Source organism: Diabrotica virgifera, chromosome 1, assembly GCF_917563875.1.
Source record: "Diabrotica virgifera virgifera chromosome 1, PGI_DIABVI_V3a".
Lineage (NCBI taxonomy): Eukaryota > Metazoa > Arthropoda > Insecta > Coleoptera > Chrysomelidae > Diabrotica > Diabrotica virgifera.
In genome coordinates, this window is record NC_065443.1 from 41,190,268 (window position 1) to 41,203,657 (window position 13,390).

At 29.9% G+C, this 13,390-nt stretch overlaps 2 protein-coding genes across 2 annotated transcripts in view; both read right to left on the reverse strand.

The window, feature by feature from the left end:
* LOC126886388 (leucine-rich repeat-containing protein 15-like) overlaps positions 1-5,072 on the reverse strand; it is a 30,946-nt gene extending 25,874 nt beyond the window's left edge. Inside the window, exon 1 of the mRNA XM_050653327.1 lies at positions 4,936-5,072. The gene's annotated coding sequence lies outside the window, so the exon portion shown is untranslated. The remainder of the gene's footprint in view (positions 1-4,935) is intronic.
* Positions 5,073-9,599: 4,527 nt separating this feature from the next.
* Positions 9,600-12,635, reverse strand: LOC114338435 (slit homolog 2 protein-like). Its single transcript, XM_050653382.1, has 2 exons — positions 12,589-12,635; positions 9,600-11,667 (listed from the first exon to the last, which is right to left on the reverse strand). The coding sequence occupies exon 2, from the start codon at positions 11,661-11,663 to the stop codon at positions 10,797-10,799; it is 867 nt and encodes a 288-aa protein (XP_050509339.1). The 5' UTR covers positions 11,664-11,667; positions 12,589-12,635; the 3' UTR covers positions 9,600-10,796.
* Positions 12,636-13,390: the final 755 nt, after the last annotated feature.

The following is a 13,390-nucleotide window of genomic DNA, read 5'->3' on the forward strand; positions in this document are numbered from 1 at the left end:
TATTTTAGCGTCCTTGCTGATGTTAGTGACTACTAGAATCCGAATTTCTGAGCATAATGATTATTAGTGCAGTCAATGAAGGTTTTCACCTTCGATTTCGTTGAACCTCCCTCGATATTTATGAAATATGGTGAGTAGTTAAAGGATACCTCAAGGAACAAAGGTGACATGATGCCAACTTGCGCTTTTACCCTGGGGTGGATGCCACCCCTTCTCGGAGTTGAAAATTATTTAAATAAGAATAATACCATAAATCGATAAAGGGGCAAATTCTAAGCAAAATTTGTTATATACAGTTATTAACATAAATCAATACTTTTTGAGTTATTAAAGATAAAAGATTTTTTTGTCCTAAAAAAATGCATATTTTAAAGCTGTTTTCATGTATAACTCAAAAACTATAAACTTCTACAAAAAAGTTATTATTACCAAAATTAAAAATAATTAAAAATTTAATTTCTCATTTAAATAATTACACTAATGTTAACCTTTAACTACAAGCGCTGGCGTATTTTGTACGCCAGATAAAAGAATTCTACTGCAAATATATTTAAAAATTTAATTTTTGACCTTGTTTATCTCTCTAACCTATCACTGGAATGTGCTTTACAATTTGGTTTTAGTTTTGTTATAATCGGCGTTCTGGGAAGATCGTAATTTACAGTTTATTATTTGTTGTTTCCGGTGGTGGACAATATAAGCCACGATTATATTAATATAAGTAGTAATATAAGTACATATTTCAATTGTTTTTAAGTCATTATGGCACAAAATATATTTTTCTTTATAAACAATACTTTTTCTCCTGTAAAAAATCACATTTCAAAAAAATTTTTATTAGTAATTTTATTTATCATGGAATCCAGTTATTCCATGATTCCAGTTATAAATCCCAATTGGCTTACTGAGAAGGAAATCCAAGTATTCACTGATGCCGAATAAGGTTTATAACAAACAACTAAGTGTATTTTTTCAAAAAAGCAGTAAACAAATCCGCTGTTTTTAAGTGTATTTTCTTGTGGCGTATAAAGTATGCCACGCGTGTAGTTATGTTATAACTTGATGCGCGGGTAGTTAAAGGTTAATTCATAGTGTTATTGACGTACATAAATTATGGGTAATTGAAGGTATATTTTTTTCGACGAGTACGCAAATCTAATTATTCAAGCTTAAATAACGGAAATCGGTGCGTTTTATAAAATATACCTACTAAACACTTGTTAAAGTAATTCGGAATACCTACTGAGTTCCATAAGAAGTTAATAGCATCAAAATTAAGCAAGTTATGGTAAAAATAAGAGAACCATTTGGAATTTTTTTGAAGAAAGTGAAAAATAAAATATCGCCATTTCCACAAAAATTAAAATTTATAGAAATCCTTACAAAATTTTCTTTATATTAACATTAGTAACGATTTCGAAAATTTTGACCGGTTTAGAATGCATATTTTTGGAAAAACGGTATAATTTTTAAAAACCAGAATTTTTCAGATTATCGTAATTTTTCTTTTCTTTTAATAATAACTCCAAAAATACTCAATATACGAAAAAAATGATATATAACCAAATTTTACTTTTTTCTATATCAAATATGTTACATAACCGGGGCAATATAATCTTTTATTTTTAAAAAAGTAAGGGGTTAAAAAGATTAACTTCAACGCGATTTAAAAGCCCTCAGTTTTAGCTTTGAAATGGTTTTTAGGCAAATCTCATATCTTAAAACTAAGGGAGTTATTTAAAAAAAATAACATTTTTTGGAAAAGTTTTTAAAAGATAAATTTTGAAAAATTTTTGAAGCATAAATTTTAATGCTATCAACTTGTTTGTGGGCTCATCTTGTAGATACTTTTAAATACCTTGACAGATGTTACATAAGTTTATGTTATAAAATGCATCATTTTCCTGTTATTTAAGCTTAAATACTTAGATTTGGGTAGTCGCCGAAAACAATATACATTAAATTACCTATAACTCACTTTTAGGTAACACTTAAAAGTTTTTCTAGTAAGAAATTTATTTTATTTTTTATTATCTTCAATTTTGGTAATAATAAGTTTTTTATAAAAACTTATAGGTTTTGAATTATTTATAAAAAATCCGTTAAAAACATGCATTTTTCTCAGGAAAAATTAAAATTATTTTTAATCTTTAATAACTCAAAAAGTTATGATTGATTTCAATAACTTTTTATAACAAATTTTGCTTAGAGTTAGTCCCTCTAACGAATTATGGGGTTATTTTTAATAAGATAATTTTCACCCCCGAGAAGGGGTGGCATCCACCCCCAGGGTAAAAGAGCAAGTTAACACCATGTCACCTTTGTTTCTTGAGATATCCTCTAACCAATTTTCATCCAAATCGATTGAGGTTCACCGAAATCGGAGGTAATAGCTCATATCCCACCTTCAGTGACTGGTGGTAAATAATACAAGCAGGTTACTCATATGGTAAATAATACAAGCAGGACTATTTTATTTTTCCTCATGAAGGAAATATGCAAAAATAAGTCAATTTTAAATTTTTATGCTTTCTTGTTTTTTTTTTAAATTTGTATGCCTCTTTCGAATTCTTGTGCTTATTTGGTGCTTTTTTGTTTTATATTATTATTTTTATCCAAATCTAATAATTCACTGTAAGTGTCTAGCACACCGCCTGAATCGCGTTGCTGAGACTATACGATACGCCTGCAATTTCCACTTGTTAATTAGTTGAAAAAAATTGGAAAAACATTTTCATTAATCTGCTTTAAAGGTGAAACTTTTTAGAGAAATATTCCCTAACACTCCATTACCACCGGAACCTGTGTTAACTAGGTGGGGTACATGGTTAAACGCAGCTGCGCCGAATATTTCGAAAATTTTAAAACTTCGTCTTCGAACTTAGATACTTAGGATACAAATATTGTCAGGATGTTTTAAGTGGAACATAATTAAAAACAAACATGCTTATATGAAAAATACCTATTGTTTTGTGAGTGAAACAATAAAATATTTGGAGAAAGAGCAAATGTCATCACTTGAGTCGATCCAAAAAATAAACAATTTTGAAAAAGATGGAATGTATCCCTGGAAAAATTGGTCAGATATTATCAAAAAAAGGCAAATATATATTCACAAAAAACGATGGATTTTAAAAAAAGAAAAAATATTTTCAGTTTTAAATGGGGAACAGGTTGAAGATATAAATATGGATCCGGCAGTAATCGTAAAGTATAATTATGCACCGATAACCACTGTGGACGTTTAAAGAAGCTTTTCGATATACAAAAATATTTTGTGTGACGGGCGCCGAAACTTTACGATGAAACATTTAAAGGAGTATTTAGTTATTTCAGTCTTTAAACAAAAATGATCTATTTTCCTTCATCTAAAACGTGTCGGTATCTATTTTTTTTTGTCTATTCATTTATGTGCTTTAAATGTGTTCATGTTTTTAAATCCTGAGAAAACTAATAAATATTTTTGAAAAATTTCAATGGAGAACCACAGATTATATTATTACTGGGGCCCGAAAGTCTCTAAAAACTTCTATAACGTTTATTTTGATAAGTTACAGGGGTAAAAATTAAAGAGACAATTTAGTGTAGTTTTCTGAAAATTTAGTGTGAAATTGCAAATATTTCATTAAAAAGAAACTTTTTATTTATTCTAAGGGAATTTTGGCCCCCGGCAATAACCTAACATTTCATTATGCGTTTAAATTGTTCAAAAATATTTATTAGTTTTTTAAGGCTTCGACAAAAATGAATACATTTAAAGCACTTTGGAAATTTTGACAGGCGACGTTTTGCTCCGTTCAGCTGATGCTAAGCTTATAAAAAATTATATATATTGTCCTTTTCATGATCATTTTTCAGTGCGTAACAAATGATAGGAATAAGGGTAAGTCCGTGATAATACACATTTATGACATTTATTCTAATATGACATTTTAGTTAAATCTGACAGTTGTCACATTTTATTTTCGATTTGGAATAAAAACAAATCAAATGTGTTTCTTGCATTTATAGAATGGTATTTTCTTTGATTTGTATAGTCTTATAAATTGTACAGATTATATTTGTAATATTATTATCTAATTAAAAAAAATTATTTTTTATTATGGCGCCATCTATCGACAACTAGAATAACTAGAATAAATGTTATAAAAATGTCACCGACGAAATGTAATCACCGACGTGCCTTTTTTTCTGTCACATACAATTTAATGCGTTAGAAAGAAATCGAAAAACTGTGACGCACTGAAAGATGATCATGAGAAATACTGTATATATATATATTTTAGGCTTATTTTCGTAAAAAGAATGGTTTGTCAAAATTTATATTATGCTTATTTTCCTGCTTTTTTTGTATGATAAAATGCTTTTTTCACAAAATTGTTATGCTTTTTTGTGTTTGTTTACGCTTTTAAGAGGAAAGGAACATTTTGACGCTTGTCAAAGTTTTCAATGTATTTTAAACGCCCTCTTTTTTTTTAGAATCCTGAAAGAACTAATAAGTATTTTTAAAAAATTTAAACGCAGAATGAAAGATTACTTTATTACCGAGGGCCGAAAGTCCCTTAGAATGAATAAAAAGTTTCATTTGAATGAGATATTTGAAATTAAAAATCACACTACATTTTTTCTTAATTTTTCACCCATGTAATTTATTAAAATAAACATTATAGAAGTTTTCAGGGACTTTCAACCCTCGGTAAGAACGAAATCTTTCATTCTGCGTATAAATTTTTCAAAAATACTTATTAGTTTTCTCAGGATTCGAAAAAAAAACTCTTTTGAATAACATTGCAGCCGAAAATACGTACCCATCCACTTTAATTCAAACTCAAAGACTACTAACGAAATATATGAATCCGCAAAAAAGAGTACACCTGGTCTTCTATTAATCTGTCTAAATACATAATATATTATAAGTGTATATAAGTTACCTACCTTTGTAAACGTATTTTTTGGGTCACACAATAACACTAAATAATCAATTTTTCAAATGGACTGTAAAATAAAAACATAGTTCGACCAGAGGTTATCTAAATATTTCTCAAACTTTTAATATTTTCTTTAATTGTGAATTAATGATTCTACTTAATAAATCAATGTAAAAACTTTTTATATGTATATCCAATAAACAATAATTTGATAAGGAATCACAATAACATTATTATAAACTAGGCCGGTATTTTTCTACAACGTAGTTACCACAAGTTGTAACTTTTATTTATATATAATCCTATACTAAATTAGGGCCGGTTAAAAAAATATTAACTGGGCTACTTGTCCCTTAAATGATTGTTTCTTTAAAAAAATATTTTAAAGGTAATACAGTTGACAGGAAAAAACGCCTTAAGGTTCCTTAGTAACTTAGTAAGGCTGCCGATTTGACAGTTCTATCTATTAGGGATGCTGCAAAAATTGCAAATGCCATTTTAGAAGATCTAAAATATAATTTCCAAAAATTAATAGAGCGCTGGTCATTGACAAACATAAAATTCAGAGGGGAGCTCAGAAAAACAGACAACAATTCAAGCATAAGAACAAATATTTAAAAAAATCAATTGAAGGGATATATTTTGATGGCAGAATAGATTAAACCATAGTCTATAATATAGAAGAACTCATACATCTTAGCAATTTAAGTGTTCTGGGATGTGATGGTAAAAAAATGCCAATGTGGGCTGAAAAGGTGGAATCATTCGCATTATAGAAACACGAATAAATAAACCATTACAGTTCAGTTTTTGCCTGTTGCACGCTAGTGAACTCCCCTTAAAATATTAATTTTATGAAAAAACTAGATGATTACACAAAAGGTCCCTATTTATGTCTGGGCTGATTGGATCACTTCTTCCCTATTTCGAAAAAATGACTGATATTAAATTTAAACCCACAGAAGCTGCCTCTTGTAAATAAACATGATCTAAGTACAAATCAACAGTATTTTTGTACACACTATCTAAAGCAATTGGAAACGGAATATGTTCTCCAAGTTTGGCAGAAAAAAAAGTCTATGGAAAACGGCACACTCACGTTAGTTAACGACAGCTAACCGCTTTCTTAGAGTTTATGTAGCTACAACTGATCCTTGTAAAAGCTGAAAGATTTTTGCTGACTTTGTAAGAATAATAAAAGTATATTCTCGTTATGTGGTTTGTGATGAAAACACAGCTAAGACTGGAATATGGTGCCAGGCGTCTATGGAAATTAATGCAGATCTCAAAAGATTTTCCCAATAATGTGCTATCAATTATCAATAAAATTATTCAAAGTAATGCTTATGTTGCGCACCAGGAAAACATTTTAATTTCTACGATTTTCTACTCTTTGTATTAATTTGTGCTTAGAAGTTGGAAACGAATAGAATTCAAAATGACAATTTTGTGTTATATTTTTACAGTTTATAACACAGCACTTCACGTCAACATAGTAGAGAGGTTGATGTTATGGGTCATGTTATAGGTTGATGTTTGATAGCTGGTATAAAAAATGGCGTTTTCAAGTACCCCAAATAAATTTCGATGCACGATATTACGTAGATCTCATAGACTGGATAAATAGTACTTTAACAGAGCCTTCTCTAACGCAGCATTTGGCTGACAAGGAATTGTTGGATATGGTGAAACAAGTTCAAAATGGTAACGATTACCCCGTATTGATATGTTACTCGTTGTTCAGTTACTTGAATATCTGAAAATCTCTGAGTACTCCCTACAAAACTCGGCATGTAGCTGTGGTCGGCAGCCGATCGTTTATTGACCGAAGTTTGTCATCTAGTTATAGAAGCGCAAAATGTTATCATTTTAGACCAGGGCGCATCTGTAAAAATATTAGTACATTTGGACGTTGAGAGGTGACTCAAATTTTTTTGCAGAAATTGCTTGAAATAATAATATTTAAGTTATCCTCCCTCTCAAAAGGTCCGGAACATTGTTTAACTAATCAAAATGTCAAAAAATGAAGGAAAAATTCGATTTTTTTCTTGGTTTTTTGATTATAACTTTAAAAGTATTCATTTACGAGAAAAGTTGTACTGACATAAAAGTTGGGTAATTAAATTTCATATAATATAGAATTAGTTTCAAATTTAAAAAATAGTCACCCTTGTTGCAAAATAGCAATAATTGCGAAAAAACCATACAAAAACAAATATTCGCATTTTACGTTTTTCAACCATTTATGCTACACTTAGGACCTTCATATTTCGTGATGAAAAACTTTATGATACAGTAAAACAATACTGTAAATTTCATTAACATCGGTTTAAAAAATTTTGCAATCCAGCTTTCGCAAAAAAATTCATTTTTTCAAAATGTTACAGGACTAAAAATAAAGCATATATCATTTTGTTTTCATATAGAAGTGTACTGTACCTTTCATTTGCAATTTGCAAAATTAAAATCGATTAATTACAACGGCGTCAAGAATTTTTTTAAATGATACATTTTAATTTTTATTAAATTTCGATATAAATAAATAGATTTGTTTATTGCAAAATAAAAACACATACTCTATCCTTTGAACTAACACTTTATTTAGCAAAAACTTTCTTTATTCTTATATTTTAACTTAGAGAATAAAAGTTTATTATCTTTAAACATATGCAATTGTTTAAACAATATTTCACAAACAATAGTTAAATTAGTTTAATTTTTGTGGAATTAAAATATTAAAATACAACAAAATATAGAGTAATGAAATAATATATTAGATAAAGATTGGAAGAAATTGTGGTCGAAATCAACTTGCGTGAATCGAACACCGCTGTCCTGCGCGTAGCACCAAAAATTAATGTTTATTTAAAAAATTTCCTGACGCCGTGGTAATTAATCTATTTTAATTTTGCAAATTGCAAATGAAAGGTACAGTACACTTCTATAAGTCAAAAAAAATTCAACTTGCTATCTGCTTTATTTGCAGTCCTGAAACATTTTAAAAAATGAAAATTTTTGCGAAAACTGGATTGCAAAATTTATTTTGCAAAATCTATTAAACCGCTCTTAATGAAATTTACAGTGCTATTTCACTGTATCATACAGTTTTTCTGGGTAAAATATGAAGGTCCTAAGTGTAGCATAAATGGTTGAAAAATGTAAAATGCAAATACTTCTTTTTGTATGGTTTTTTTCGCAATTATTGCTATTTTGCAACAAGGGTGACTATTTTTTAAATTTTGAACTAATTTTATATTGTAGAAATTTAATAACGCAACTTTTATGTCAGTACAACTTTTCTCGGAAATGAATAGTTTTAAAGTTATAATCAAAAACCAATAAAAAAATCTAATTTTTCATCATGTTTTGACATTTTGATTATTTAAACAATGTTTCGGCCATTTTGAGTGGAAGGATAACTCAAATATTATTATTTAAGTTATTTTCAAGCAATTTCTGCAAAACAATTTGAGTCACCTCTCAACGTCCATCTCAAAACAGATGCGCCCTGGACTATTATGAATAGAGTCCATTTAATGCGCTGCCTCGGTCGTTCCGCTAGAGTGAGCGCTGGCTAATGTTGCAGCGAAACACCTACAGCGAGTGGAGCTGTTGCTTTTGTTTGGACCGCTTGTGGTTGTTGTTATTGAGTAATAACTGATTTTACCATAGGAGCCGGCCTCCTCAACACCCTGCTACCGACTTCCCGCATGCTGTCACGTCCAGCGCCGGCTCCAGACCTGCATGACGACTTCCAGGCAGCGACACTCAACATCAATTTTTATACTCCTTTTAAAATGGGTGTGCATTTTATACCTATTGCCAGGTATCAGTTTTTGTTCCACCGCAAGTATCCCTGCTACTCTCTGGGAATTAGCGCCAGGAATACCCAGAGACCATCCGCTTACCTCAGATTGTTCACTACTTCTCCATTTACTATATTACAATTCCGTCTTCTATGGTGTACAGTACTTCTTTCAATAGGTGTTCTGAGTACACTTTAAATAAGAGAGGCGATAGTCCACAACCCTGACACACTTCTCTCTTGATATTGAGTTCTTCTGATCTTCATTTTCGACTCTTAAAACGATATTTTTTTTAGGTATAGCCTTGATACCACTCTGTGTCTTTATTGGGACCGTGAAAGTTCGGAAGAGCGACTCCTGGTTTCATAGCAACATTTGTAGCACTTTTAATTATATTGGCCAATTATATTACTCCTGGTTACTGAATAATTGTCAAGGCCATAGCCCAAAAAAAGAATGAGAAGAAAAAGTAAAATTGAGGCTATGTGATTAAAAGGTAAACATTGTATGGAAATCCACTTTTCTCTTTGTATTAATTTGTGCTTAGAAGTTGGAAACGAATAGAATTCAAAATGACAATTTTGTGTTATATTTTTACAGTTTATAACACAGCACTTGCGAAATCCCATTTTCTTCACTGACAGTAAGTATGAAATATACGTCAATTTGACAATTTCAATTGACTTGTAACTTTCTTAGCATATTTCTTAAAATAAATAATTCATTCAAGATTTCTCTGCTACTAGTTCACGATCGTTTTTCGTATCCCCTCCAAGTACTTGCACACAGCAAATAGTTTATTCCTGGCAATCTACTATTTAGTAACAACAAATAAATACAAAAGTATAATAATAAACCAGGAAACTATATTGTTACATGAAATTTATTACTCAAATAAAGTACACTGTAATTTTTACAATTTTGTAGGATAAATGACTATAAGGCCCGATTGTTCAATTGGAGAGGATCTTCAGATTAAAAATAATCTTCAATTAAACGTAATATTGCGCTGTTCAATGCAAGTTTAACACTTAACCATCTGTTAACCGGAGATTATCTTAATCGCCCAAAAACGAAGGATTAACGGTGTTAACTAGAGATTTGTAACCTTATTTTATGGTTTTAAATTAAATATTGTCAAGAAAATTCCAGATTGAAACAACCATAGTTATTGCACTATAATATATTGTGTTGTTATTGCTACTTTTAAATCGTAGATAAGATTTAAAATAATTCAATATAATTTAGAGTCTAATAATTATGGCTATTGCTCATAATGGTGTCTTCGATTTTGAAGATGGAGATATCACAGAAGACGAAGAGTTCTTAGCTGTTGTTAATATAATTTTTTCCTCTACGAAAAAATCCTGTTTTTCGAGTAAAAGAAAACCATTTTCATAAGTGGCCAGATAATGAGTTTTTGAATAGATTTCGTATACCAAAGGAAACAGTTTTTATGATTGTTGATCGTATAAGAGACAGGATAGCTCATCCTACAAATAGGTGAACTATTTATAATAGTTAATTAAAAATATATAAAATTACCGGCCAAACCCGATTTCAGGACAAACTAGTTTGGCCTATTGGGCTATTTTTTCCCAGATTTTCATTTTCTCGTAATTTGTAATTGCATCACTTTCTTATTCTCGAGAATATGTTTATATTTTTTAACAAAAGATATTAATATTTCTTCTTCATTAGCCGTAAAGCTAGTAGTTCTCTTTTTTTATTATTTTTATTCCATTTTTTGAAATTTTAATTTAAAACACGAAAACAATCACTGACATGGGGACGTCACTACATCAAAAGTCATGAACACCATCGTTTATACCACAGAATATTTTTCGGTACAATTTTCATGATAAAATTTGTTCTAAGTCGTTAATTAATAACTGGCAACATTGTCACTGCTTCAGTATTTGGGTTTAATAAATCCGAAAGTTAACCTGCATTGAACAACTTAATTAGAAATAATCTTCGAATTAAATTTAATCATGGTTTACTTAATCCATGAGTTAACCATTGATTGAACAACTGGCCCTAAATATACTATTTATACTTATTAATTAGTACATTTTATGCCTCGGTATGTATTTGGATTTTGTTTATTTATACCTGCCTCGAAGTCAACTCGCTTTCTTTTCAATTCCCTGTCAATATTTCTCAAATCAGCACACTTCAAATCGTTAATAGCGAGACTTAATATTTGTAGGGATCCTAAGTCTTCCAAAACGTCTTGTGTATTGAACTGCTTCAAATAATTTGACTTAAGACTTAATTGCTTAAGATTGCGTAGACCAGCAAAAGATTTAGCTTCTAAAGAATCTATGATGTTATCGTGGAGATTTAACGTTTCCAGCTTATTTAAATTACGAAAAGAATTAGCTTTAAGACTTTTTAGTTTATTGCTATTCATATGCAAAGACCGAAGAGACTTAATGGTATTTATTTGAACAGGAATCTCAGCTAGTTGGTTGAAACTTAAATTTATTTCTTCTAAATTATCTAAACCAAGAAAAGCATTATTAGGGATCGAAGTTATTTTATTGGAACCCAAATTTAGTATTTTTAAGTTGTGAAGATCACGAAATGTACCACTGACAACAGTTGTCAACAAATTATTGTACAAAGATAATTCTTCCAATTTACTAAGACCGTCAAAGCTTCCTGATTCCAAACTTTTTATCTTGTTGTTGCTTAAATATAAACGCTTTAATTCAGCTAATCGTTTAAACACATTACTATATATTGTATCAGTATGTTCGTCAAGAGAAATCGAAAGTATATTTTTGTAGTCATCTATTAGTAGAGGATTTGTTTTAGATAGACGTACTTGGCTACAAGTAGTGACAGCTGTAGTTCGAGCACATGTTTGGAAGCTTCTGCTTATAGAACTTGCAATGATCACTAAAAAAATCAATATCTTCATTTTTCTGAAAAAAAAAAGATAACATGAAATTTACTCTAAATATAACATGAATTGAAGCAAATGTAAATTAGTGGAGGAAGTTGGCAATACGAGTAAAATAGTAGACTGTATTATTAGACCAGGGTAATAAGCTAGAAATAGACCATATAATCCGGTCAACTTAGTCATCAAAATGCTTGGCAAATAACAAAAATTGCCGGAGAACCAAATTTTGGTGGAGAGCTAGGGTACACCATAACAAATAAAGTTTAAAAAGTCCCCATCGATCCCATGTGTGCGTCAAAAGTTATTCGGGGTCAAAGGTCAAAATTTGAGATTTTTTGGATTTTTTTCGAAAACGGTAAGTTTTATCAAAAAAAACCTCAAATCAAAGTTGTAGATCTTAATATTCTCTATAAAAATTGTCCTTATAATTTTTTTCCTAAGAGTTACCATTCCTGAGATATCGCGATTTTAAAGTTACTTTATACATTATATGCACATATAAGCCACGTATATACATATGTGGCCCTTAAGACAAGTATAAATGCCTATTTGTGTCTCTTTTATATAGTATATTATACTATTCTGAAAATATTTCTTCAAAAGGTAATCAGTCCCAAACTGAATTTCCTCTATCCACGTGGCCTTGAAAAGCATTTGGCTATACCATTGTTTAAAAAAGAACAGATCGACGCTGTCAAGCCAAAACGTCATAAACGACATTAACTTGATTTTTCAGGAAACACAAAAAACTGATTATTTTTATTTTTACCAATTCTGCTTATCTGCATAGTGACTCAAAAAAATTGATGATTTTTTTTTCAAATTTTAATATTTTGCGAACATGAATGTAGCTGAAAATACTGTCTGAAATAAATTAAAAACTAGAAAATGGCGCTTATGTCCAATCAAGATATAACATTGGTGAATATGCCAAACTTACCTCTGGCGTTTGTGTCGATCGCATAGTTGTAAGGTTAGCCAATATGGCGCTTAAAAGGAATATATGCCATTAATGAAAAAAAAAACGAAAATTAAAAATTGTCGTTTATGCTAACAAGAAAAGTTATGAAATTACGAAGATTTTTGATAGGCTTTATTTTTTTAAACCAAAAATACATTCTAAGTTAAAAACAATACCCTAAATTCTTTAAACATGTTTTTGATGCTAGGATGAAATACTTAAAAGTAAATAATTCGCAAATAGAAGCGGATATCTAATAATAGCGGATTCTAATTCATAATCACTGTCAATATTTGGTTCAACATCATTATTGATTTGATTGCTTGTATTTTCTTTATTTTCATCACTACTTATACCGGCACCCAAACCATTATCTGCTGCTAAGTTGAAACATGATGTGAGATCGTGACTAAATATTTCTTCTTCTACTGCAACGTCTGGTGGTTCCTCAAAGATGATAATGTCATTGCTAAAAGCTTCTGCAATGTTGGCATTATACATATCATAAACCTCTAAGGGGAATATAGGGGAATTATTGTCAGTCTGTATATCATTTTTACTGCTTCGGTATATGTTTTATTGTCATTTAGTAAGGCCATTATTTTTTACTTCTGCTATTCATCTGCAACAAAAAATGGCATAAACGCCAAAAATTGATCGCCATTATTAGCTATATAAAATTGATTTGGACTATATGCTGTAATACAAAATGAATTGTTCATCACACTAGTACAAAGTTACAATAGAAAATTTTAAAATAAACTTTTTATTTGGGCAATTT

What these genes read in the sequence shown, in the direction of transcription:
- LOC114338435 (XM_050653382.1), bottom strand. Translation starts at nt 11,663, where the DNA reads ATGAAGATATTGATTTTTTTAGTGATCATTGCAAGTTCTATAAGCAGA.